The following is a 24,455-nucleotide window of genomic DNA, read 5'->3' on the forward strand; positions in this document are numbered from 1 at the left end:
AGGATGGTGAAACATCCTAATGTCCTTTATATTCCTTATCAAGGAAATGGCTGCATCAAATTTAAATTGACTAAAATGAAGGAAAAGCTTAGTAGTAAAACGAGCTACAGCATCAAAATCTAAAAGAACATTTCTACGGTCGGATAAAAATGGTTTGAATATTCAATTTAATAGAAAGAGAAAACCTCAACACTGAAGCGATTTAGAAAATACTGTGTACTGTAAATGTCATTGTGCCATCAAGCGGAAACAGAGGCTGTTGTTCAGACTGAAGGAAGAGTTGACATTTTGGAGATGAAAGATTTTTTACAAGACAACAACCACATCTAAGTTAGTAAAAAGTCACTAGCGCGGAAACAATTAGTCCTATTGACAGCAAATGAAAAGGAAAATGTTTAAATTCTGGGAATATTCATTATATGACCCTCTGGTAATTGTCTATTTTTGTCCTACCAGTTACAGTACAATAAAAACTAAAATACAATAGAAATGCACAATAGATGTAGGTCGTACAACCAACGTTGAGCTCACCTCAGGGGCGATGTAGTCAGGCGTGCCGCAGAAGGTGGTGGTGGTCACTCCGTTCATGATGCCTTCTTTGCACATGCCGAAGTCTGCTAGCTTACAGTGTCCCTCTGCGTCCAAAAGGATGTTATCCAACTTCAGATCCCTGAGAGAAAGACAGAGAGAGAGAGAGAGAGAGAGAGAAAGAGAGACACAGACAGACAGAGAGAGAGAGAGAGAGAGAGAGAGAGAGACACACACACACACACACAGATAGACAGAGAGAGAGAGAGAGAGAGAGTTAGTGCCATCTGGTTTTTCTCTAGCAGTTGGGCACACTGCGTGAAGTGAGCAAGCAATGTAGAAATAACTTGAGAACCACCACATGATGCCATTAAAGTGTGAAATGTGTTGCTATACACCTCCTGCAACCGTGCAGTACTCTAACAGCCCTCGAGTTCCTCAAATAATTGATCAAATTCTCTTGACTTTCCACTAAGGATTCACCTCTTAAAACAGTTAAGGGTGTCCTTGACAGAGACGTATAAATATAAACATAAGGGGGGCGTTCACCTGTATATGACGCCGTTGCGGTGCAGGAACATGAGGGCCGATGTGACCTCGGCGGCGTAGAAACGAGAGCGAGACTCGTCAAACTTCCTGGATCGCTGAATCTGGAACATCAGGTCTCCTCCGTTCACGTACTCCATTACAAAAAACAATCGGTCCTGCAGACAGACAGAAGAGAGAGGGAGAGAGTTTGGTGTGTGAATGATAGAGAGATTTTTATTTTATTTTCTACAAAACACTTTACTTAAATATTTTTTGGTTTTTACTGTACAATTCAACAGTTCAGCAAAGTGCTAATGCATTGAAATCTCTTTTTTATCAAATGATCTAGTCAAAACTTCTGCAAAATGCACACAATTCTTCATCGATGAAAGAACAGATGGATGGATGGATGGATTGACGGATAGACAGACAGACAGACAGACAGACAGACAGATAGACAGATAGATAGATAGATAGATAGATAGATAGATAGATAGATAGATAGATAGATAGATAGATAGATAGATAGATAGATAGATAGATAGATAGATAGATAGATAGATAGATAGATAGATAGATAGATAGATAGATAGATAGATAGATAGATAGATAGATAGATAGATAGATAGATAGATAGATAGATAGATAGATAGATAGATAGATAGATAGATAGAGGTGAAATATATATACATATAATCTGTGTATACCCGTGTCTGGAAGCAGCAGTAGAGCTGGGTGAGGTAGGGGTGTCTGCGGGCCAGGGCCAGGATTCTCTTCTCCGTCATGGTGCAGTCCACATCGTCGTCCTGAAGGATCACGTCCTTCTTCAACACTTTGACAGCGTAGACCTCCTCCGTCCCCTTCAGCTCTGCCAGCATGACCTGGGAAAGACAGGAAGGAGGGAAAGATATTCAATTAGGTTCAATTCTAATCACTTTATTTGTCCCCGGAGGGCAATTAGAATGCACACCGAGTGTCATAAACAAACACATAGATAAGGGGGCGCTTGTGTTGTAGTGGTTAGAGCGCTCCTCCCATAGGGCTCAGTCCTAGTCGCAGCAGACCCGGGTTCAAATCCAGCTTGGGTCGTTCTCTGCATGTCATTCCCCTGTCTACCCCATTTCATCTCTTTCTCCAAAAAATGACAATGATAATGATAAAGCAAAAGTGCCCAAAAAAACACAAAAAAAAAACACATAGGCATAACTCAAATAAATAAACATAAGACAATGTAGAAAAAAAGAGGCATACTTATGCTGTGCATTATAAACTGCTAAAATAGTCCAAGTCCATGTTAAAGTCTGTGTAAGAAACATCAGAGAAAAGTGCTGTGTTGCTTAAAGGGCAGCAGGGGGTAGCAGGAGATAACAGAAGTTAAAGTAGCAACATATTCATCACAGATGCTGCTCTGGTGATCAGGGTGCAGGAGAAAACATTATGTGTAAAATTGCACCTTCACACTCTGATCATTCTAATATCTCACTGTTTCCCTGTTGAATAAATGTTTAATGAGTGACTTTCTTATACATATATGAATGCATAATTGGATTGCTTTTTCTCTTACCGAGTCAACATTGTGTTACTTTCTCAGTTCAATCTGCACAGATGGTTTGTCGAACTAAACGTTGATAAAGAGCCATCGCATGTGTGAATGTTTAAATAAAGCTACTGCCGACCATGGTGTAGAAGATTTTAATGTTTTCCAACTCAAACTGTAAAGTTTTTAATGGAGAGAAAAGTCTGGTTGTGGAAAAGTGAAAGTGCCTCCGTCTGAATAAAATTCAAATGAGACCTGGATTATTCTGGTACTGGCTACTTCATGATACCTGATAAACTCCCCTGATAATTCAGCAGTTATGACTAATGGGAACCCAGGTCAATGCAGTGTATATATATATACTGTATATATAATGAATGATAATGATAAATTATTCAAAAAAAAAATACTGTTTTGTCTATGTCCATAATGATCAGTAAACAAACAAACATCCCCCTCATACGCCCCCCCTCTGTGTCAGCGTACCTTGCCGAAGCTGCCTTTGCCGAGGACCTTGATAAAGTTGAAGTCCTTGAGTGTCCGCCTCTGGAGCGCTCCGTTCTCCGTCCTGCCCGCTGAGGATGAAGAGGTGGAGGAAGAGGAGGAGGAGGAGGTGGTGGAGTGCTGCGGGCCCTGCTGCTCCAGCGACAGCGCGTCCTGCAGCCGAGCTAACTGCGCCAGGTCTGTGGGTGGCATCGCAAATAAAGCAGGTCAGGCATCAGCGGAAAACAGGCTGACTGTCTTTTTTGCTAAAAAGCTTGTTATGCTAAAAAGATGTTTTTTTTAACTGTGAAAGGCTGTTTATTTTGTCATTAATATCTTATCTGATTTGTTTAGATATTTATAATTTTTTATTTCGTTTTCTATTAATCTTCTACTTTGTTTCTTTAGCTGAGTTTACTTTAATGGTTTATTTGCAACCAGACTATGTACCCATGGCATTTTACTGTCTTATTTTGAAAAATATTTAATATGTTTTATTTAATCTACTTCCATTATCCTTCAATGCAGAGACCAATGGTCATTGTTCTGTTATGTTGAGAAAGAGGGAAACTTTTGTAATTTTGTGCTGTGCACATCTATTTGTCCCTAGTAAAAAATGTAATAAAAAAAATATGACATTTTGCACATTATTTGTCACTGAATATATTTCAATACATTTCAAATATAGCAGCAGTGACTTGTTGACATCGTCCTTTTGCTCGATAAAACAAAACAAATCAAAAATTGGAATCCCTCCACAAATAGAAAGTTAACTTTTGATTTCTCAGCTTGCAACGTGTGAGAGAGGACGGTGACTAACTGTGACGACCAAATGGTGGTGGTGGGCGGTAGGGGGATAATACTTGGATAATTCAAGCTTAGGACAATAACACATGTAACTACTTTATTTTTCAAAAGGAGCAACACTATTATCAATGAAATGGAAATACTACCTCTTACTGTTAAAATGAACACATTAAAAACCCATGCTGCTAAGAACGCATCGCAAAAGGGCTTTGAAATCGTCTGCCTGTTTTCGTCAAATCTGTGTGTTTTCTGATGGTGTGTGTGGGTCTGTGTGTGTGTGTATGTGTGTGTGTGTGTGTGTGCGTGCGTGCGTGCGTGCGTGCGTGTGTGTGTGTGTGTGTGTGTGTGCGTGCGTGCGTGCGTGCGGTGTGCGTGTTGTGCTGAGTGTTACCCTGCTGTGAGGGGGAGGTGGGGACAGCTGGCTGGCTGAAGCTGTTGTCCTCAGTCTGAGAGAGCTCAGGAGGAGACTGGGGAGGGTCCTGCCCTGGAGTCAACTGCAGAGGGAGAGAGACAACATGACCGTTCCATTCGGGGCTGCCCTCTTCACAAGTCCCTCACATCAGGGAGTAACAGTAACCCTTCGGTGGCTCAGCTGAAGCGTGGGACTTTTTTAATGTGTTGCTCCACATTGACAGAAACACACCAAGCTGGTTTGAAATGCATAATCAAAACTTGACAGGCAAGGCCATGTGTGTTTGAAATTATTAAAACAAAAAACCCCTAAGAATGTGAATGTCTTTATTTGAGGGCGACTAACTGACTGCTGACCTTCCTCCTGCGCTGTGCGGTGTTGGAGATCTTGTCGGGTGTGACTCCCAGGTCAGCCAGGACCTTAGCGATACCCCGCGCGTCCACCCCACAGTTAGGAGCTACGTTGCTCTCACACCGCCTGTGGGTATTCATCTTACACACTGCACAACAACAACACACACACACACACACACACACACACACACACACACACACACACACACACACACACACACACACACACACACACACACACACACAGGTTAAACCAAGCAAAGATTTATGTCTCAAATATGTAAAAACAATATTTCTAATGTTACTGAGTAGCTTAAGAGATCAATCTGAACTGAAAGGTCACAGGTGCCCATCTGCTTGCTCATGGTATTTTACTTTGAAAAGCTCCAATTTAGACAGAAAAGATATAAATGTTTTTAATTTAAATTCTTTGGAATAAAGTTAAGTCAGCTCTCAATTTAATTTTTTAAATATAGAAAATGTTTGTAGTGACAGATGTGCATGCAGGAGGGGATACATGAGGTAGAGTTTGTGAAGAAAACTAGAAACATTTTCTTTAAAAATTGTATAAAAAATCTTTCAAAATAAAGTCCTGCATCTTCTCCAAAAAGTGATCACAGTTTGAGCTTTCATAAAATCAACATTTTTGGAAACATTTGTCTTTTTGTTCACAGCCTTTCACTGTGTGCACATCATGTTGAAGGAAGCAAACGGTGAATTCCCCACTGTCCCTGAACTCACCTTTGCACTGCAGGCCCTGCCTCATAAGGCCCCACAGCAGGGAGCCACAGTGGTCACAGAAGGTGGGCACCTTGTAGTTGTGCATACTGAACTTGTGGGGCATGTTAACACTGAACCGCTGTGAACCCACCTACAGAGGGAGACAAACACACACACACACACACACACACACACACACACACACACACACACACACACACACACACACACACACACACACACACACACACACACACACAGCGTTATAAAGAGGTCACTGTGGTATTATCAGAGGAATAATGCATGTGGCTCAAGTGTCGGTACACAGTGTTCACGTGCTATCTTAAGTAAAGGGTTTTGAATGGTGAGTGTCTGTTTCATATTCAGTTATTCCTACATGATTCAGTGTTCATATGATGAGGACGTATCCAACTTTAAAAAACAGGTGTCCTTGGCTGTTTGCATGTAGTGTGTGTTTGTGTGTTTGTGTGTGTGTGTGTGTGTGTGTGTGTGTGTGTGTGTACCTCCTCAGGCGTGTCCTCCTGCTTCTTCATCCCGGCACACTTGGTGATGATGAGCTCATGGCAGCGCTTGTGTACGACACACGTACACACTGAAAACAAAACGTTGGCATCAGACACTCACACATTCAGTTAAACGAAGCCAAATGCAGTCTAAATGACAATTAGTTTGGATTGTAGCATTTTGGATTAACAGGGAAGTGATGTTGCTGTTACCATTGTTACTCCCAGTTTGTATAAAGACAGGGAGAAATAAACGTGATCATATTCCACAAAGTTCATGATGCATCGATTTCGATTGCGCTGACTTATCATCAGTTATCACCAATACTGACCTTATAAAAGGGGTCGGACATCAGGCAGATGTGATCGACCCACAGTTAAAGTCGATATAAAAATGCAACAATGAAAAATTAACCTCTTGAATAATTAATGCAAAAATCTACAAAAGCAACAGGGCGGTTGTGCAGTCGCAGACTCTCATAAACATAGATGAACGAGCCCAATAAGTGCAAAACAGTGCAGTGTATAAAGGTTAGACTGAGACAGGAAAATAGTGCTGCTATCAGATAGCTGATCTGTTATCAGTCATTACATAAGTATCATTACATATGTTATAGCCACGACCCACTCGCAAGCCCAAACATTAACACCAGACCTATTCTGCAAAATCTTGGAATTATTTTCACTACCAATGTGTGCAAATGCATAATTTCTACAATATCTCCAAAGGACAGCCGTAATGTGGTTTAAGTGTGTCAGCATGAGCAGCAGCAGCAGCTTCCGTTCTAGTTTATGTGTCTGCACGTGATGCGTTCAGGCACAGTATGGAGTGTAGGTCACTTGTGTTTTGGCAGTGCTCAGAGCCACAGTCACACGCAGTAGCAAAAATATTTCAAAATTAAGAAAATGCTTTAGCTAGCAGCTCTACAAACCCAAAATGTAAGCAAGCCGTTGTGCATCCTGTGTGGAAAGCTGTATAAGGTAGACAAGCCTCTAGGCAAATGATGGTATTCTGTGGGTTTTGTTTTCGGTAATATCCTCGTCACGGTTAAATATTCAAAACAGCAAATGTTATTTGTAAGTGTGCATTCCCACTGCATTGGAAGGTTTAACAGACACCAAAGCACTGTGCACAACAGTGTGTAACTTTAACAACAACTCTCGAAAGTTGTCACAGCGGCATTTATTTAAGCTTTCGGCTGTACTGCGGGAGTGGCCTCATTCAAATGAGCAGGCTGCGTTTCTCTACGGTGTTAGTGTGAGACGGCTCATGGAAATATTACAGAGCCGACCACAATATCTTTACTGCACCTCTCGCCATATTACATAAACGGCACAACCCACTGTATGTTCAGTGTGCATGAACATCATGTTCCGCAGAATCATTGTTTTAAATCTGGGCTGAAGCACCTCAATAGGCCAGTATGTAACACTTTGATTCCCAGCTGATTTTTTAGGAAGTTTTTTGACGGTGTTTACTTGTGACCAAATCACAGCTGTCATTCAGATGTCCAACGTAATCCCCCTCTTGTGTTCTCATGTTTAAATAATACATGATGTGCAGTGTTACTTGAGAAATTGTAATCCACCAGAGAAAAGAAAAACTACTCACCCTGACACTGGTATCCCTGCTTGCCCAGCACGCCCCTATCGGATCACACACACAGAGTGGAGTCAGCATTTCAACTTTAGTGAAACATAAATGCAGGTATGTCACATTGTGTGTGTGTGTGTGTGTGTGTGTGTGTGTGTGTCCTTGTACAAATATGTTTGTGAGAACCAACTAGGGGCTAGGGAATGCATTAAGTCAACGAATGTCCTCACAAGAATAGCCGTACAACCGTACAAACGTGTGTGTGTGTGTGTGTGTGTGTGTGTGTGTGTGTGTGTGTGTGTGTGTGTGTGTGTGCGCGCGCACGCGTGTGTATGTGTGTGTGCTTTGCGTGCGTGTGTGTGCACGCTTCCTACCAGATAAAATCTCTGCAGTGTGAGCAGTAGGTTGGCTGTCTCAGGTAGGTGGCCATGAACTTGTGTCCGTTGACTTGATGGACGCGTCTTCGGACGGCGCCCTGTCTCCGGCGCGGACCGATGCGCTCACGAAAAACCCGCTCCTCATTCTCGTTGGTTCCCGAGGCTGCTGGGAGGAAACAAACACAAATTTTACTCCCAAATGTTAATCTAGCAGGAGAGAAATGTTTTGTATGTTTTTTGAGTCACGTGACAGATGTTTTCTTAATCGATTCAACTTCCTGAGACACTTTTGTACAAATAAGGATCATCTGCATCAAGTTGCTGCTCGAGATGTTTAATCATTCAACAGCATCTCGTCTTCCTTTTCCTCCCACCTCCCTCCCTCCCTCCTTCCCTCTTCCTCACAAACACACCTACCAGAGGCCTATATGTATGTGTGTGTGCGTGTGTGTGTGTGTGTGCGTGTGTGTGCGTGTATGTGTGTGTATGTGTGTACGTGTGCTACGCTATTTATACTTCCATGTGTGGGCACTATAAACGAAGGACAGCATATTAGAATACTCCTCCTCAGCGGGCGCCTTTTTCCCTTCCTCTCCGCATCTCCCCGGAAACATAGGGTAACCTCAAGACAAGAGAACCACCTCCACTCTCACTCCCACACACCACACACACACATTCTCTCTCTCTCTCTCTTTCTCTCCTTCTCTCTGAGCTGCTGTCCTAGATTGCCTTCCATTGGCTCTCCCTCCGTTCCTCTCCTGGGTGCGTTATAAATGTGGTTACTGCTGGGGCTCCTCGATTACAGACAGGCTGTCTAGGGACTCAGAGTGTGTGTGTGTGTGTGTGTGTGTGTGTGTGTGTGTGTGTGTGTGTGTGTGTGTGTGAGAGAGAGAGTAGGAGTGCGTGAGAGAGGAAGTGTGTGTTTTCTGTGTGCGATGGTGGTGTCGGTGAGAGTGGGGAGACAGCTTAACAGGCCATTATTGTGATCACTTTGTTTTACATAATACATTAACCATCTGTCCAGGATGCGCGCACGCACACACACACACACACACACACACACACACACACACAAGCATGCTGACAAGGAAGGGTGGGGGGGGGGACAACGACAGCGACATAACAACAGTTTAGACTGATCGTCGTGGAGACGGACAGGCGTACTGGGAGACGGCCGTCCAATAAACACACACACATACGGACCAGCAGACAGTAAGGAAAGGTGGAACTACAGATGGTATATGGTAATATAAATAACAATACAGCGGTGGCAGTTATCCATCTGCTTCTCAGTTAATGAATATGATTTTAGATATGTGTACAAAAAATATATATTTATTCTTTGTTTGTTTTATGTGTACTGTCTCCCCAAAAATGTTCCTTCAAAACTAGAAAAAACAACAGGGGGGATAAAAACTGTCTATAGTGTATACATAGAAAGCATATTCTGCTGTCCAAAAAAATTAATTTATTTATTAATTAATTAGTTCAAGTGGATCCTGAGATGCTGAATAAGACTGAATATAAGAGTTACAGATTGTCCTATTTTACCACATGGGATTAAAGGACAGAAAATGTACGTGGTAATAATTATTAGTAGGAATTGCACAACCTTTAAGTACATTGCAGGATATAGCTAAATCAAAAAAGCTTGTGGGAGAGAGAGTGCGTTCATCTCTCACTCAGTGAAATGTAATGATATTTTTAAACCTGAAACAGAAGGAGCCTTTATCCCTGGTAGAGGTAGGCGGTTGGAGGAGGGCGAAACAAATTTGTTAATGCTTCAGAAATAAACTGTAGAGCAACTCAACTATTGATCGCTAATGAAGTCCAAACTTTTTTTCGCCATACTTTTCTTGCACTATCGGTGTGTCAGAGAGACGAACATTTTCTAAGGTATATTGTCATAACTGAATAAACAAACTTTCCTCACATGAAAATGGGATCCCTTGAACACTTTTTGAAGTTAGAAAGCTTCCTGAAAAGTTACTGTCGCACTGTTGTTGTTTACAGCAGCAGGGCCCAGAGTTTGGTTGACAAACATATTCTAGTCTTACTTTTGGTTCCAGGTTCCTCAAAATAAATAGGTTTTGATTTATAATGTTAGAATTATTCAATATACTAAGAATTACATGTAGAGAAAATATGTTTTGTAAACAAACTGCAGGCTCTGCTAACAAATACCCCTCCTCTGAAATGGCATAGTGCACCTTTAAGGCCCCTTTGGATAAAAGTAAAGATGTTGCATTTTAAAATGAGGAAAAAGAAAATGTAACTGTAAAATGTAAATCCTGTCGGTTATCCTTTAAGCTTTGAGGGGAAATATTCTAAAGAGGCAGAAAATAATCAAGAAAGCTATAGAGCAGGCAATACAGAAACAGAGGTGCAGATGGTCAGATTAGGTGAGATTATTGTTATTCGCTCTTCTTTTCTTGAGAACAACAGATGCATAAGGAGGACGGCGAGGAAAGGAGAGGAGAAAAAAAGAGGTGAAGAAGGAGTCCTTCCAGCATGCTCTGAAGCTGCAGAGAACAGATTGCACCAGGGAAAAAAACAAAACAAATCTGCTAAAAATACCACCTCTCTTCCTCTAGTTCTCACTCTCCATCTCCCTTGCTATCAGCACACACGCACACACACACACACACACACACACACGCGCGCGCACACACACACACACACACATGCACATCATTGGTTTTTAACAGCATACATTAACATGATGAGCGCTGGAGTCGAAGTGAACTTGGGGAGGAAGTTCAGGAGTGGGCGGAGAGTGGGTCGTGAGGTCACAAGCTGAGCGTCCAATCATCAATGAGGAAGGGCAAGACATGGGACGCCTGGGTCTGCATATGTGTGTGTGTAATCCGTGGCTCAATCTCACCTACTATTTTAAGAACATACTCCCTCTCTCTCCTCACTCTCCACTGCAATCTTTACATAGAGAAACTATACTCTGTGTTATAATGCTACTGCCCCCCTGTCCTCCCCCCCCACACACACACACACACACACATAAAAATATACATACGCATGCAAACTTTGTCTGGGAGGCAGGCTGCCGAGAACTGTTTCTATTTATAACCAGGTGGGAAGGTACACAGGTGCAGGTGAAAATCACTCTTATCAGGCAGTGTGAGTGTGTGTGTGTGTGTGTGTGTGTGTGTGTGTGCGTGCGTGCGTGCGTGTGTGTGTGTGGAAAAGGATAATTGAGAGAGAGCAAGAGAGAGATTGTCTGGAAGTTTCCATGTTCAATCATAACAATCACAGAGAGGAGAAAGGCAACGGAGAGGGAGAAAGTTTTGTTTGGACACTTTCTAGGAAAACAGGAAAAAACCTAAAGCTTCATGTTTGGCCTTGTTTTTTTAAATGTTTTTACAGAAATCTCTGGCCTCTTGTTGCAGTAAACTGGCTGTCATAAACAAGTCTGTACGAGTGTATGTTGTAATAAGACTTGACATAACTGATGTTTTGAACACAAAATCGACATCACCTTTTAAGTTGACATGGCAAAGTCCTCCAGCAGTTACAGAGTGACACTAGCATACATACGATGAATGTAATGTCAATATTAACTCTCTTCTTAGCTCTACTTTGGTCTCCACCACGTCCTGAGGTAAATGTCTGGCCCTTTGGCTTCTAAATGCTCCACTTATATTCACTAACAAGTCGCTACTGTGTCTGTCAGCTGCTTGGAGTTGAGCAGGTTGTGCACAGTGGTAAATAGCTGTAGGTAAATAGGATTGTGTTTGTCTTTAAGATTGTGAATCTCAGTGATGAACTACGATCTCCAACAGAGTTACTTTAAAACTGTGAGGGAGTTCATGATATCAGATAGCGGTTATGCTGGGTAGACAGACGACCCACAAAGATTATTACCTTTAAATAGTCCCACCTTTCCAGACTCATTACCGCCGGCTTTGTACATGTCGTTCCTGTACTTACTGTCAGCATCGCGCCACGCAGTCCTTAAACTACTACCATCTGTGTGTGTGTGTGTGTGTGTGTGTGTGTGTGTGTGTGTGTGTGTGTGTGTGTGTGTGTGTGTGTGTGTATGTATGTGTCCTTTTCAGGAATCTTTGTGAGTACCAGGTTTTATCATGAAACCAAAGGAGTGAGGACATCTTTGGAAAGTGAAGACACCCTTGCCTCTTAAAAAGGTCTGTTCTCAAAGGGTTAATACTAGGTTTTGAGTTTCACGTTAGACTTAGGTCTATGATAGGGTTAGTGTAAGGCAATTAGTTATGTTGGTTAAGATTAGGGTAAGGGGCTAGGGAATGCATTGTGTCAATGAGTGAGTGAGTGTCCTCACCAAGACGGGAGGACAAGAATGTGTGTGTGTGTGTGTGTGTGTGTGTGTGTGTGTGTGTGTGTGTGTGTGAGTGAGTGAGTGAGTGAGTGAGTGAGTGAGTGAGTGAGTGAGTGAGTGAGTGAGTGAGTGAGTGAGTGAGTGAGTGAGTGAGTGAGTGAGTGAGTGAGTGAGTGAGTTCTTGTGTGCGTGCGTGCGTGCATATGTGTGTGTGCATGCACATGTGTCGTAAAATAGTGTGTTGTGGTGGTGTTTACCTTCAGTGGAGGATCCGGACAGATCGATAACAACATACACCTTCCCCTCCGGCTCCAGGTCAATCTGCACAGACAAAGAAAGAGAGAGAGAGAGAGAGAGAGAGAGAGAGAGAGAGAGAGAGAGAGAGAGAGAGAGAGAGAGAGACAGAGACAGAGAGAGACAGAGAGTAAATAACATAGCGGTGACTGCATAGGGGGTTTGTGTGTCCTACAGCACAGACAAACACACCAGTTCCATATCACATGGAAGTGGCCATTATCCCACTACCATATCATCATTATCAGCATTAACATCCTCACATTTGTCATTTATTTTCATTTCAACCCTCAACATAATTACAGTAGTAGACTCCATTTACTCCTGGTATTACTGGTACATACTTCCTGAGATCTGATACGGTGTTTCTAAGCATTCCCCGTTGTCTCAAGTATGCCCTTGTGATCTGATCTCAATGTGCAAATGAGGGAGGCGGAGCTGGCAGACTCCTCAACAAATATGACACGTCTCTCAAGGGAGGCAATGCTGCTGAATTGGTTCATTATTATTCTCCGTTTAGTGCGGAAGGGCTTGTTTCTAGCTTTTTATAGGGGTTACTTGAGAAAGCAGAAAGAGGCAAAGTGAGAAGACCATTGAACGTGTTGGGTGAATCTGTTTTGTGAGACTGCGGTCTGGCTGATCAGATTGTTCAGGTATTTCCTGATCATGGTAAGGTACACAAATCACAAATACACAGTGTATATTGGATGGTTTTCAAATTTGAAGAAATGGCTGCTTTTCCTTTTTACTTGATTGTAAATCGACTCTCTTTGGATTTCAGACTGTTGGTCGGACACAACAAGACATTTGATGGTGTTGACTTGACAAGGCATGATGGGACACAATTAAAGTTCCATGTCATGATTACCTTGGCCCAAGTAATTATGATTAACGATATTATCCCGATAATCATTCAATTATTTTCTTTAATTTTCTTAAAATGACCTAAGGAACATTTTTCATTGGGAAGAACAGGCCAATACGTCCTAACTGTTTTCTAATGTCTATGTCAGCAGATGTTAAATAATTGTAAGTTGCAGCCCTTATACTAAATGTTGGCCACAGGTTGTGCAATAGTGTATTTATGCACCTATATCTAGTGTATGTTGAATCATCAAGCAGGTAAATTGACCAAATGGCCCATTTATCCTGAGTCGTTTCCTGCTTCATGGGAAGATAACATTGACCACCCTGTGTGTGCCAGAGAAAGTCATTTACATAAAGAGATTAATAAGGCATAACATTAACTTTCTACATATCAGCATGGTGGACTTTTTGTTATTATGAACCATAACAGCAATAAAGAAGGTTCCAGGGCGCTTATTAAAAATACCAAATATATAGATATTGTACTGGCACTCAAATCAGCTTCCTTGAAAAACAATTTTTTTTTCTTGTGCTGTGATGAATTTGCAGCCAGCAAAATTCGCAGCATTGCATGTTGGACAAATTGATGCTCTTCCAAGAGACTCGTCCAAAAGACTCTTATTTTTAGATGGCCAACGAGCCCAGTACTCTGTGTGTCAGCAGACTTCACAAAGGAAAGGATTGATATCTTTCGTTGTACTTTCAGGGGCGTTAAGGGTTGCAAAAAACACAGGAAAGTTGCTGAAACAACGGATGATGTAACTACTAAGAAATACAGCACCTGTGTATATAATCCATTAATCCTCTATTTACATGGAAAAATGACAGCCAATAGAAATAAATTAATGTATAAAAACTACAGCTGATTAAATCTCTGTATACCTTATTTGTATTAATAATTAAATTGTATTTTTTTTTAGTAAATAGTTTGAACTACGTGTCATAAGGAGTTCTGTGTGTGTGTGTGTGTGTGTGTGTGTGTGTGTGTGTGTGTGTGTGTGTGTGTGTGTGTGTGTGTGTGTGTGTGTGTGTGTGTATGTGTACAGTATATGCGTGTGTGCGACCAGGTGTCGTCAAAATGGAGGGATAATTTATTCCGGGAACTGCATGTGCACACCAGAACAGACAAGAGAAAACAAAACGCTCCTGCTCCTCAAACATGACTAGATAAGCAAGCAGGCATACGATCTGCATATACGCAAGGAGGACTTATTCAACCAATAATGACATCATCCCCGCCCCACCGCACACACACACACACACTATGCAGTGACAGAGATTAGAGGGAGTGCGACAGAGAGCGCTAGAGAGACAGACGACACAGGAAGGGAGAGTGCAAGAGAGAGTGAGAAAGAGAGGTTTAAATCCTTCGTTAAGCTCTGGGACAGGGGCAGATCCTCTTATGCAACAGACACACACTGACACACACACACACACACACACACGTCCATGCGTTGCTGGACAGGAGACACAATATGATCGCGTTGATGCAGATGCAAAGAGCCACAATCACATTACAGTATTGAGATCTGCAGTGGGGGACTTAAAGACTAATATGTCAGATCATAGTGCACTCATAAGCACTATAATTACTGCCATTATAAGTATAATATGAATACATAACTGGATATAATCCAAACATCTGCATGTGACTGAAGATTAAATACTTGTTATGTCGTTTAAAAGCATGAAAGACTGATAAAAAAAAACACTGCACAGCAACAGTGATTTAAATACATATTGTTGGGAGAGGAAACAATGCGTAACCATAAAAATGATACTAACTGTGCACTTTATGGTCCACAGAAATTGCCATGAATTGCAGAAACACTGTGAAACTTGTTCTTGGAGTAATACTTACATCATATTTGCATGATTTTCATGGCTAACTGTTTTTAGAATACAATATATGTTTAAGTCGGGTTCAAGGCATGTGAACTCGGCATCTTTCTGTTTTGGAATTTTTTTGTCAAACTAAAACATGACATTGAAAGATGTTCCCATGGCCAAGAAGTTGTGTTTTCAATTTATTGACAAATCAAACACACAAAAAAAACTGCAGGTTAATTGATCATAAAGGAAAATGATCATTGGTTGCAATGTGAGAGTCAAGGAATCCATCTGAAGCAGAGAACAGAGGACACAAGAGTCAATGTGCAGTGTCATCCTTTTGTTGCATGTTAAATACATAACAACTGCTTCCTGGGATTTGTGACCTATAAACGCTATTGGATTCTTGATGTCTACCCCTGAAAATGATGTGCTAGCCTAATCCCCAAACAGAACCTCTTGCATAACGGCGCATCTCGACTAAAGGATTTCCTCTGAAAGATGGACTTGATGATTGGGTGCAAATGGACGCCATTGATTTTAGTGCTGGACCTCTAAAGGTCACGAGGGGTCAGCCACCCATGTCACCAATTACATGTAATACGTTATTACTAGTTTGGTCTGGCTGTGCGAGACTACCAGTTACTGGACACTCTTTCATCTAAACCAACTACTACACAGATATGTTTTTTTTTAGATACGACCATGCCAAAAAATATATTAATAATATTAATAAACATAAGCTTTAAATGTTCCTCCTAGGAGGGTAGCTTGTGTTGTAGTGGTTGGAGCGCCCCCCATAGAGGCTCAGTCTTCGTTGCAGCAGACCATGGGTTCGAATCCAGCCCGGGTCGTTCTCTGTACTGTATGTCATTCCCCTCACCCCATTTCATCTCTGCCTCTCCATACTATCAATTTTTTTTAAAAAAAGGTTGAAAATGCTTGCTTTGAAAAAAGGAAAATGTTCCGTTTCTAATGCATTTGCACCATCATTTAATAATAAAGAAAATCTGCTTAAACCCAGGATAGTTTTAGACAAGACAGGAGAAAAAAGACAATCTAGAGATAAACCCGAATAATATTTATGTTACAACTACTGAAGCTGTTTACTGCAAAGAAGGATTTGTATGCTTTGTCAATTTGTTCAGAGTCTAAGACTAAAATGGCACTCTGTTAATAACGGCATCTTAATAATTCCCCATAGCCAACATATACTTTAACATCAAGTCTGATGTAAAAACGTTGAGATCATAAAGTGTAAGTCTGTTCTGATGGAAAACTCATAAAACAAAGAGATGATTAAAATGTCTGGCACTGATGTTGTCTGTGCAGATATCTCTATGGTTACCGCTCTACTACAGTGTAACCGTGTATCCTAGCAACAGACGTTTCCATGGTTGCAGCGCTGCTTGGTGGTGGTGGGAGCTCGTATGAAACACTGTAACAGGATCACTTACAATGACTGTATGTATGTGGTGTGTAAGCGTTCAGAAAAACTGAAAATGTACAACAGGCTAGTCCCTTTTTCCAATGTATTTGAAGAATTTATTTTAAACAGCTCAAAACCACAGGCCTAACTTTGGACAGATACAGAATTTAAAAATAACTAAATAATAGCACATATAAAGAATAGGCAAAAAGTGACGTTGGGGTGGATTAGACAATTGGAAGGTGGAAGCTCCTTATAAGAGGATATATTTAACGCACAAATTTATATGGACCAAATAAAGAAAATAAATGTACTGAGTGGCGTGTGTAAAAGGAGCAGAGCCGGATATGTCCTCGGGAAACGTCTTGATTATCAGTCGATATTTGCCGTTGGAAAATGTAAACATGGAAATCCATATGCTCCTTCTATGGAGGGAATCATGGACTTTGAAGAATTGATGTCAGTTATTTTCTTTGATTCGAAACTGATCTTCTGTGCACCTGATTCCCCTCTCCTCCAGTATATCCGGAATGACTCCATAAACGTCATTCTTTTTCTGGACTTTATTCAGCACTGCTCTCCCACTCATGTCACAGCTGGCCGTTGACCTGTGTACATCTCAGCAGATGCCCGTGAAGGCAGCCCATGATCAGCTGTGTTTTGGTTCACTTCCTGCAATTGGGTCAGCTCATGTTCTCACTCCAATTGAACCACACTTGGGTTCTCTTATAAATGTCATGGTTTTGGACAGCAACAGTGTACGATTGCTGCCTTCACGACCGCCCAACAGAAAGATCGTTCTTAAAGACTTGAACACTCAACTGCTGCACTTGTCCTCAATGGCCTGATAAAAACAAATCACCAGCAAAAGGACTGTTTTCTTTTTTAATCAATATTTTCCTAAATTTATAGATTGAATTAACAGAAAATGTGTCAAATCATATACTATATTCTGGTAATTTACGGTAGATCGTCAAATTGTAATTTAACGTGACATAAAAAATGACATGCTAGCTCAGAGAAGCTCTTAAATAACTTAAACTTAACCTTAAATAATTGATGAGACATTTATCAAATTGGTTGTAGATTTATTTTCTCTCAACCCAGTCATGGATTGATTAATTTGTTGACTTATTGTTTCAGCAGAGATAAAATATCCCATATACCGGGATAGATTTGAATGACATGACCGCCCTCTGCTATACGGATTGTAACTTGACTTGGGTTAAAACCTGCTGTGTACAGACAGACACATTCACTGAAACTCCCCGCCCTGACAACAGAACATGGGAGGAGAGAGAGAGAGCTGCAGAATGTAGTTTGTCTCATTAATCTTGTTAGTCCAATTAGGACACTGATACAGGCAGGCAGACGGATAACTTGACAAACCCCTTTACACCCCCTCTCACACACACACACACACACACACACACACACACACACACACACACACACACACACACACTCACAGGAAAGCTGAGTGAGTGTGAGTGATGTAGGTGTCTGGGGGCTTTTACAATGATGGGAGGTTAGCATTAAATACACGTACAAGCTTAACTCTCTCACGTTTGTCCCATCACAGCACATGCAAACGGGTTACAAACACACACTGCTGATGCTGCACACACACACACACACACATACACACACACACACACACACCATATGCAGAAGCACAGAGCGGCACTCAACCAAGCAGACAGGGCACTCAAGGCTTGCATTATATCAATACTGTGGAGCTAACCCCCTCCCACTCTCCGTCCATCACGCTCGCTATCTCCGTCCAACCAGACAGCCCGCTCTGCCTCTCTCAGGAGTGTTTAGTCTCAGTGACAGCCTCCCACACCCATCTGTCAAACAACACATTTTGGCTTTGGGAGAACTCTGCAACCGCATTCGCACAATAACATGTATGTGTGTGTGTGTGTGTGAGTGTGAGTGTGTGTGTGTGTGTGTGTGTGTGTGTGTGTGTGTGTGTGTGTGTGTGTGTGTGTGTGTGTGTGTGTGTGTGTTCTTTCTGTCACTCAGCGAGTAAACCGTGTCCATACACTCGCGCACACACACACACACACACACACACACACACACACACACACACACAGGGGCGGCCCATGTTGAGTGAGACAGCATGAGAGTCATGCATCTTTAATGTAACATCACAGAGGGCTAATAATGTAAGAGGAGCTGGGCAGTGGTGGGGGGGGGAGGATGCGGGAGATTCGACAAAAGCCCGCCCCGCACACGAGTCCCGGGTTCCACCGTCCAGTAGCATCAACTACACAAGAGAATTAGATTTAGGAAGACGTGGACATTCCAGATTTCAACTCCTCTCCTGTCTTGCTCGGTCAACTGGGAGCTTGCTAACATTCACGTCCTGTGTGCTGTGATATCCAGATGGACTGGCAGACGGCCTGATGAGCGGCCACTGTAGTGCAGACACACGTCCCTTGTTGGATCCATCTAAGTAATGAACACACACTTCATTGACGTTGCAGAGGGAAGCCCTGTCTCATAGGGCTGAACAATCTGAGAATAAGTGGACATTTTCTATGCATGGACAAATTTTTTTTTTTTAGATTATTTTTGGTGTTTTTCAACTTTTATTTGATAGAAGATCAGAGAGATAGCGTGGAAAAGGGGAGAGAGAGGGGGGGAGACATTAAAGGTATGGAAGGCAGTAAAGGTTGATTCTAGATATAGTATAGGAATTTAATTATTGTAATAATGAGAAACTGTTGGTTATCCAAGTCTGATGTTGTAACAGTTTTGATATCTTACTCCCAAGCCCCTGATATTACAGTAAAGAGGTCTTATTGCTTCAGCTAACATTGGATTCACAGAATGACAGGACGAGGTAAAGCCCCGGATCAGAAAATGTGCTTATTCCCTTTCCCGCATAGAATTAGATGACAAGATTATACCACTTTATAATCTGTCTGTTAAATAGTGAGCTTAATTTGTAGAAAAACCAAAGTATAAAAACTTGGCAAACGTTCACGGCACCTGACTATATTTGCCGTGTATTGTTTTGATATTTCTCAATACTTGGGTCAATATAATACAATATAGTTTTTGCTAACTGACAAATCTCTCAAGAGCTCAGATGCCAGGTTTGTTATACAGATACAGGTCTGTTGGTATGTAAAAAAAATTAGCTGCAATTAAATGATGTCATAGCGAGCTAATCCTTTTGCTAATCCTATTAATATTATAATCAAAATTGTGGCTCATGTGATTTGAAAAACTGCACTTTTCCGTACTATGTCCACAGCTAAAATAAAAGACAGAAGACCTCTTTCTTTGTGGCTATGCAAAAATAGACACAGTCCTGGGGTCAAAGCAAAAATAGGGAGAGGGGACGAGCAGCGTGCATTTCACCTGCTGCTGCCTCGGGGATGTCAAATATCGTCCCATTTATTCCCTTTTCACTGAGAACATGCCTTTAATACACCCGCCGGCATACGCTCACACACCAAAGATTGACCTGATTTGGCATGAGTGGGGCAGAGCACCCTCCTTTCTTTGTGTGTACGAGTGTGTGTATTGTCACGGGGGCAAGAGCGCATCTTAAATCCAGTCTGCCCTACTTATCCGGCAGGTCAGCAGGGGGGTGGAGCCGCCAACGTCATGTAACATGCCATGGTGAGGGAATGGAGTCTGGGGCTCAACAAAGCGGGGTTATAGGGTTAGATGTGCCAATGACAATATGGTTGAGACCTCAATGGTGATCAGTCAAGTCCAGACCCTTAATACGGTGATCGTATAATGGTTATTGTTAAAGGTGCTCTATGTAACTGTGGGTGTGTCAGATAAGGGTCATTTAGTCTGGTATGGGGTTAGTATACCTGCATATTGTCATAAGTGAATAAACAAACTTTCCTCACAGGAAAATTGGATCAATGGAACGCTGTTTGAGAGTTAGAAAGCAGTGACTGTTTTACTGTTGTGGTTCACTGCAGCAGGGCTAACAGTTTTGTTTTACAAACATATTCTAGTATAACATTTGGTTCCAGGTGTCTCAAAATTATTGTGTTTTGATTGATGATGATATCATTTTTCAATACTAACAATATCACGTGAAGAAAATATGTTTTGTGACTGCAGCCTCTGCAAACGTAAACAAATCCCCTTCCCCTGAAACAGGCATAGTGTACCTTCAATATTTTTTACTTGGGTTATTTTTCAAGGGTAAAAAAAACTGAAAAGGCCCACAACACATAAGAAAGTGGGAAAGCTAAGTTCATCCACACCTCTTTGTAAAATAGTTTGTGGTAAAAGCTTGGTGACGTAGACACTACTTTCATGGCTGGTTGGTAAACTACTTTAGCTTGTGGGTGACTTTTTTCTTTCTTCAATAAAGAGTTATTACAGATGGAGAAACTCTAACTATCGGAGCCAACGGAACAATAAGTTCACGAGGTTCGTTCAAAAAGGCATTTGTAGCCTACCAATCGCCTGCTGTGCCCCAGCAGTTTGTACTCTCACATGTGAGGGTCCAATAAAAGTAGATGACAGCTAATAAGATATACTAGATTTCTCCATTTTGGAAATGTTTGGACTTAAACTAATAATGGTCTACACTAACAGCACAAATGTGCGTGTCGCCAAAGTCCATTTTCTTTTACTTGGCCCGCACAAGCAAATCCACTGGTCACAGTGAACTCATGGAAATGATTTAAATGCAAGAAGCATCTATGCCTTGACGTTCCATTAAATGATCATAATACTGGTCATGGTCGGCCTATTTCATTGCATATCATATCATACACAAAACTCATTCAAACTATTACTACTACTTTCTTCTCCTTTAAAAAGGGACTGGTCTCTAATTGTAGTCCTTCAATCCTTAATCCTGGCTGATGTAAGTATGAGCATGTGAGTGTGTGTAATTGTGTGTGAGTGTGTGTGTGTGTGTGTGTGTGTTGATGCCAAGTGTCAAACAGTGTCTGGTTGACATCTGACGTGGTCCGTGTCCCTGTGAAGAAACGCTACACTGTGTGGTCATCGTGTCTCAACCTCCAGTCCTAAAATATTTACATATACACAGAGCTTATTTCTGCACCTCATCTCCTGCTCCTGCACCGCACCCATTCATCACTATTCCTTCTGTCCACAGTAGTCCACTCTTTCCTGTCAAAAGTTAATTCACTTCCATTTCAACTCCCACAATTTTCCTTTTTCTAAAACATTTCTACCTCTTCTGCTTTCGAATCCCTGTCTGTCTCCAAAGGTATTTTGAAAAACCTTGATTAAAGACTCGTTTATAGCCTTTTAACGGCCTTGAAATGTTTAGACTAATATTAGCATCCAAAGTAGATGAAACCAGACTATTTCCAGACTGAATGATGTGACAGAGTAAACTGCCCCGTCTTTAAAACTCAATCTCTCTCTCTCTCTTCCAAGATAATCAAACTTATGTTATTATTTCAATGGGCATATCAATTTTAATATCAAGATAACAAAAACTCAAACCAGATAGCGTAGCAAGCTAGTACAAGCAAACAAACTGGTTTCAAAATGATAAATGACACAACACAGCAAATAAGATAACCAAAACTAACATTATCTTGTGAGCTTTTTCTAGCAAACTGAGACACCACAGTTAACTTGCTAATTAGTTATCAAGGTACCTAGCTGATTGTACCTTGCTAGTTTACAGTAAATAAAACTGTTACAGCAGTAACAAGAGAAAGCCTATGATATGACAGATCCATCCCATTGATGTCATATTGTTTTAATGCTGTAAAAAGTATAATGTAACTTTAGAAAAGCACATGCCTGATATAGGCTACTTATGAAAATATTACAATATTTTATATCCATGTTGCTTTGGTTTGGTCACAACCACAAATTCACAACACATTTTACTCATTGGCTGCTTTGTGGACATGTGGGATTTAACATACAGCTTTACAACGTCAGGAACAGAAGCCAAATACAACCCATTTATCTAAACAGCTTATTTAGAAGTTTAAAAAAAAGCTTTATATTATATCACCTATTGTAATCATCTTTGCTCAGCCACTGACATACCATAGTTACCACAGGAATGCACAGACACGGTTTTGTTTACAGTGGTACGTTGCTCACCTCAAATCGAAAGGCTGTGCAATTTAGCACATTTCGCTAAGTCCACTCAATGTGCCATATATGCCTACGTTAGAATGCATACAAAAGGTGACATGTACAGAAATTGTACATAAACTACAGGAAACGTAGTAAAACGTAAATGTTGACCAAAGAGCTTTCAACCAAGAATTTTAACTCTCACTTTTTACCTCCAAATATGTGGCATAAATAACTTGTTTGAACCTGTCTTGGGCTTGGGTATGGTTGAACCAGTAAACGTTGTTGTACTGTTTGGTTAGCTCGAGTATCTGCATAAAAAATCTCTACGGTTGCGCTGGTGAGTAACATTGGAATTTCCCTTAAAGAATGGACAAAACACCCTTTTAAGTTTCTCGACCTTTGAAGGCCTTGAATGTAAATTATTCTGAAATGTCAAAGAACCATTAAGGCACTGTTCCCCCCAACTCTCACCTACCCATCTTTTCTCTCTCTCTCTCTCTCTCTCTCTCTCTCTCTCTCTCTCTCTCTCTCTCTCTCTCTCTCTCTCTCTCTCTCTCTCTCTCTTTCTCTCTCTGGTGTTTCTGTGGGTGAGAGGCTGTCACCAAGGGGACGGGGCTGTCATTGTCGCCATGGGGATGGGCTCCACAGAACATCTGAATTACTGAGCGGGACAATTAATAAGCATCAAAGCCCTGGTTAATATTTCACCGGAGGCACAGAGCAGCAAACCCCTGGCCCACAGCTCTCATCACGGGGTTCAAGGGAGACGGATCATGGAGAGCCAGTGGAAGAGACAAAGGGGAATAACAGCAGTGTTGAGACATATATATGAGAGAGAGAGAGAGAGAGAGAGAGAGAGAGAGAGAGAGGGGGGGGGGGGGGGAGAGAGAGAGAGGGAGAGGGAGGGAGAGAGATATGATGAGATGAGTGAGGCAACAGACGGCTGGAGGAAGTGAGAAAGAGACAGAGCATGAGGTACACAAGCCGAGGCGTTAATCTGAACGGCAGTGATTGGGAGTGTACCATTTAGTACAAGTATATGGCAAAACTTGCTATTCGCAATACTGATCAATCTTTTAATCTTTATCTTTTTTTACTGTACGTTTTTCGGGCTTAGCATGTGTGCTTGTATTTAACAAATTTCTTCCTAAAATTACAAATGTTAAACAAAGCCTATTGGTGTTCACAGTGAAGATCTTTCAACAATAAAGTTTATTAAATATTGTGTCTTGTACGAGTGCTCCTTCGGCAGGATTTCTCTGTCTCTCTCTCAACGATGACTGAGCATTTCAGGCCCCACATACTTTACACACACAAGTGACGATTAGCTGATTAGACCTCCATCCATTAATGAGTCTCTCACTAATACTGCAGCCAGCTACCACTACTACGGCTATTACAGCTATTACTATTCTGCTAGTGCTACTAATTCTACCACAACTATAGTAGAAGCAGTGGCTCTTCTTTGAACTTTTCAACCGCAATTTGTTTCACATTCCTGCATTTTCAACAATACTTTTATTCATTCCAGCTTTTTTTCGTTTTTTTGTACACTCTTTGGTGCATAACTTGTTTCGAAGCTTTGATGGCACATATACAAAATACATCAACTGCCTGGCTGAATTGGGAATGGTGTGCTCTGTCTTCTCAAAAAGAAATATGCTCGTGTTCTCGCTAAAACACAAAAAAATTAAAATAAGAAATAATTCTAAAAATTCCTGATAGAAAATGAATGAAGATTGTAAATTCCAAACTAGAGTGGTTGACATCATTGAGTGGGGGGAGCCATAGATA

General features: G+C 41.4%; 1 protein-coding gene across 2 annotated transcripts in view; it reads right to left on the minus strand.

Annotated features, from left to right (window-relative positions):
- The window catches only part of prkcea (protein kinase C, epsilon a), a 32,810-nt gene that overhangs the window by 4,232 nt on the left and 4,123 nt on the right, over positions 1 to 24,455 (minus strand). Inside the window, exons 2-12 of one of the 2 annotated variants that reach the window (XM_080048491.1) lie at positions 12,430 to 12,493; positions 7,861 to 8,026; positions 7,505 to 7,539; positions 5,893 to 5,981; positions 5,390 to 5,519; positions 4,652 to 4,794; positions 4,275 to 4,377; positions 3,080 to 3,276; positions 1,764 to 1,937; positions 1,078 to 1,232; positions 532 to 670 (exon numbers count right to left, since the gene is read on the minus strand). In XM_080048491.1, the coding sequence (XP_079904617.1) occupies positions 532 to 670; positions 1,078 to 1,232; positions 1,764 to 1,937; positions 3,080 to 3,276; positions 4,275 to 4,377; positions 4,652 to 4,794; positions 5,390 to 5,519; positions 5,893 to 5,981; positions 7,505 to 7,539; positions 7,861 to 8,026; positions 12,430 to 12,493 (1,395 nt within the window). Of the gene's footprint in view, positions 1 to 531; positions 671 to 1,077; positions 1,233 to 1,763; positions 1,938 to 3,079; positions 3,277 to 4,274; positions 4,378 to 4,651; positions 4,795 to 5,389; positions 5,520 to 5,892; positions 5,982 to 7,504; positions 7,540 to 7,860; positions 8,030 to 12,429; positions 12,494 to 24,455 lie in introns of both variants that reach the window. The other variant, XM_080048490.1, reaches the window with a different exon arrangement.

Source organism: Ammodytes marinus, assembly GCF_949987685.1.
Source record: "Ammodytes marinus genome assembly, chromosome: 20".
Taxonomy (NCBI): domain Eukaryota; kingdom Metazoa; phylum Chordata; class Actinopteri; order Uranoscopiformes; family Ammodytidae; genus Ammodytes; species Ammodytes marinus.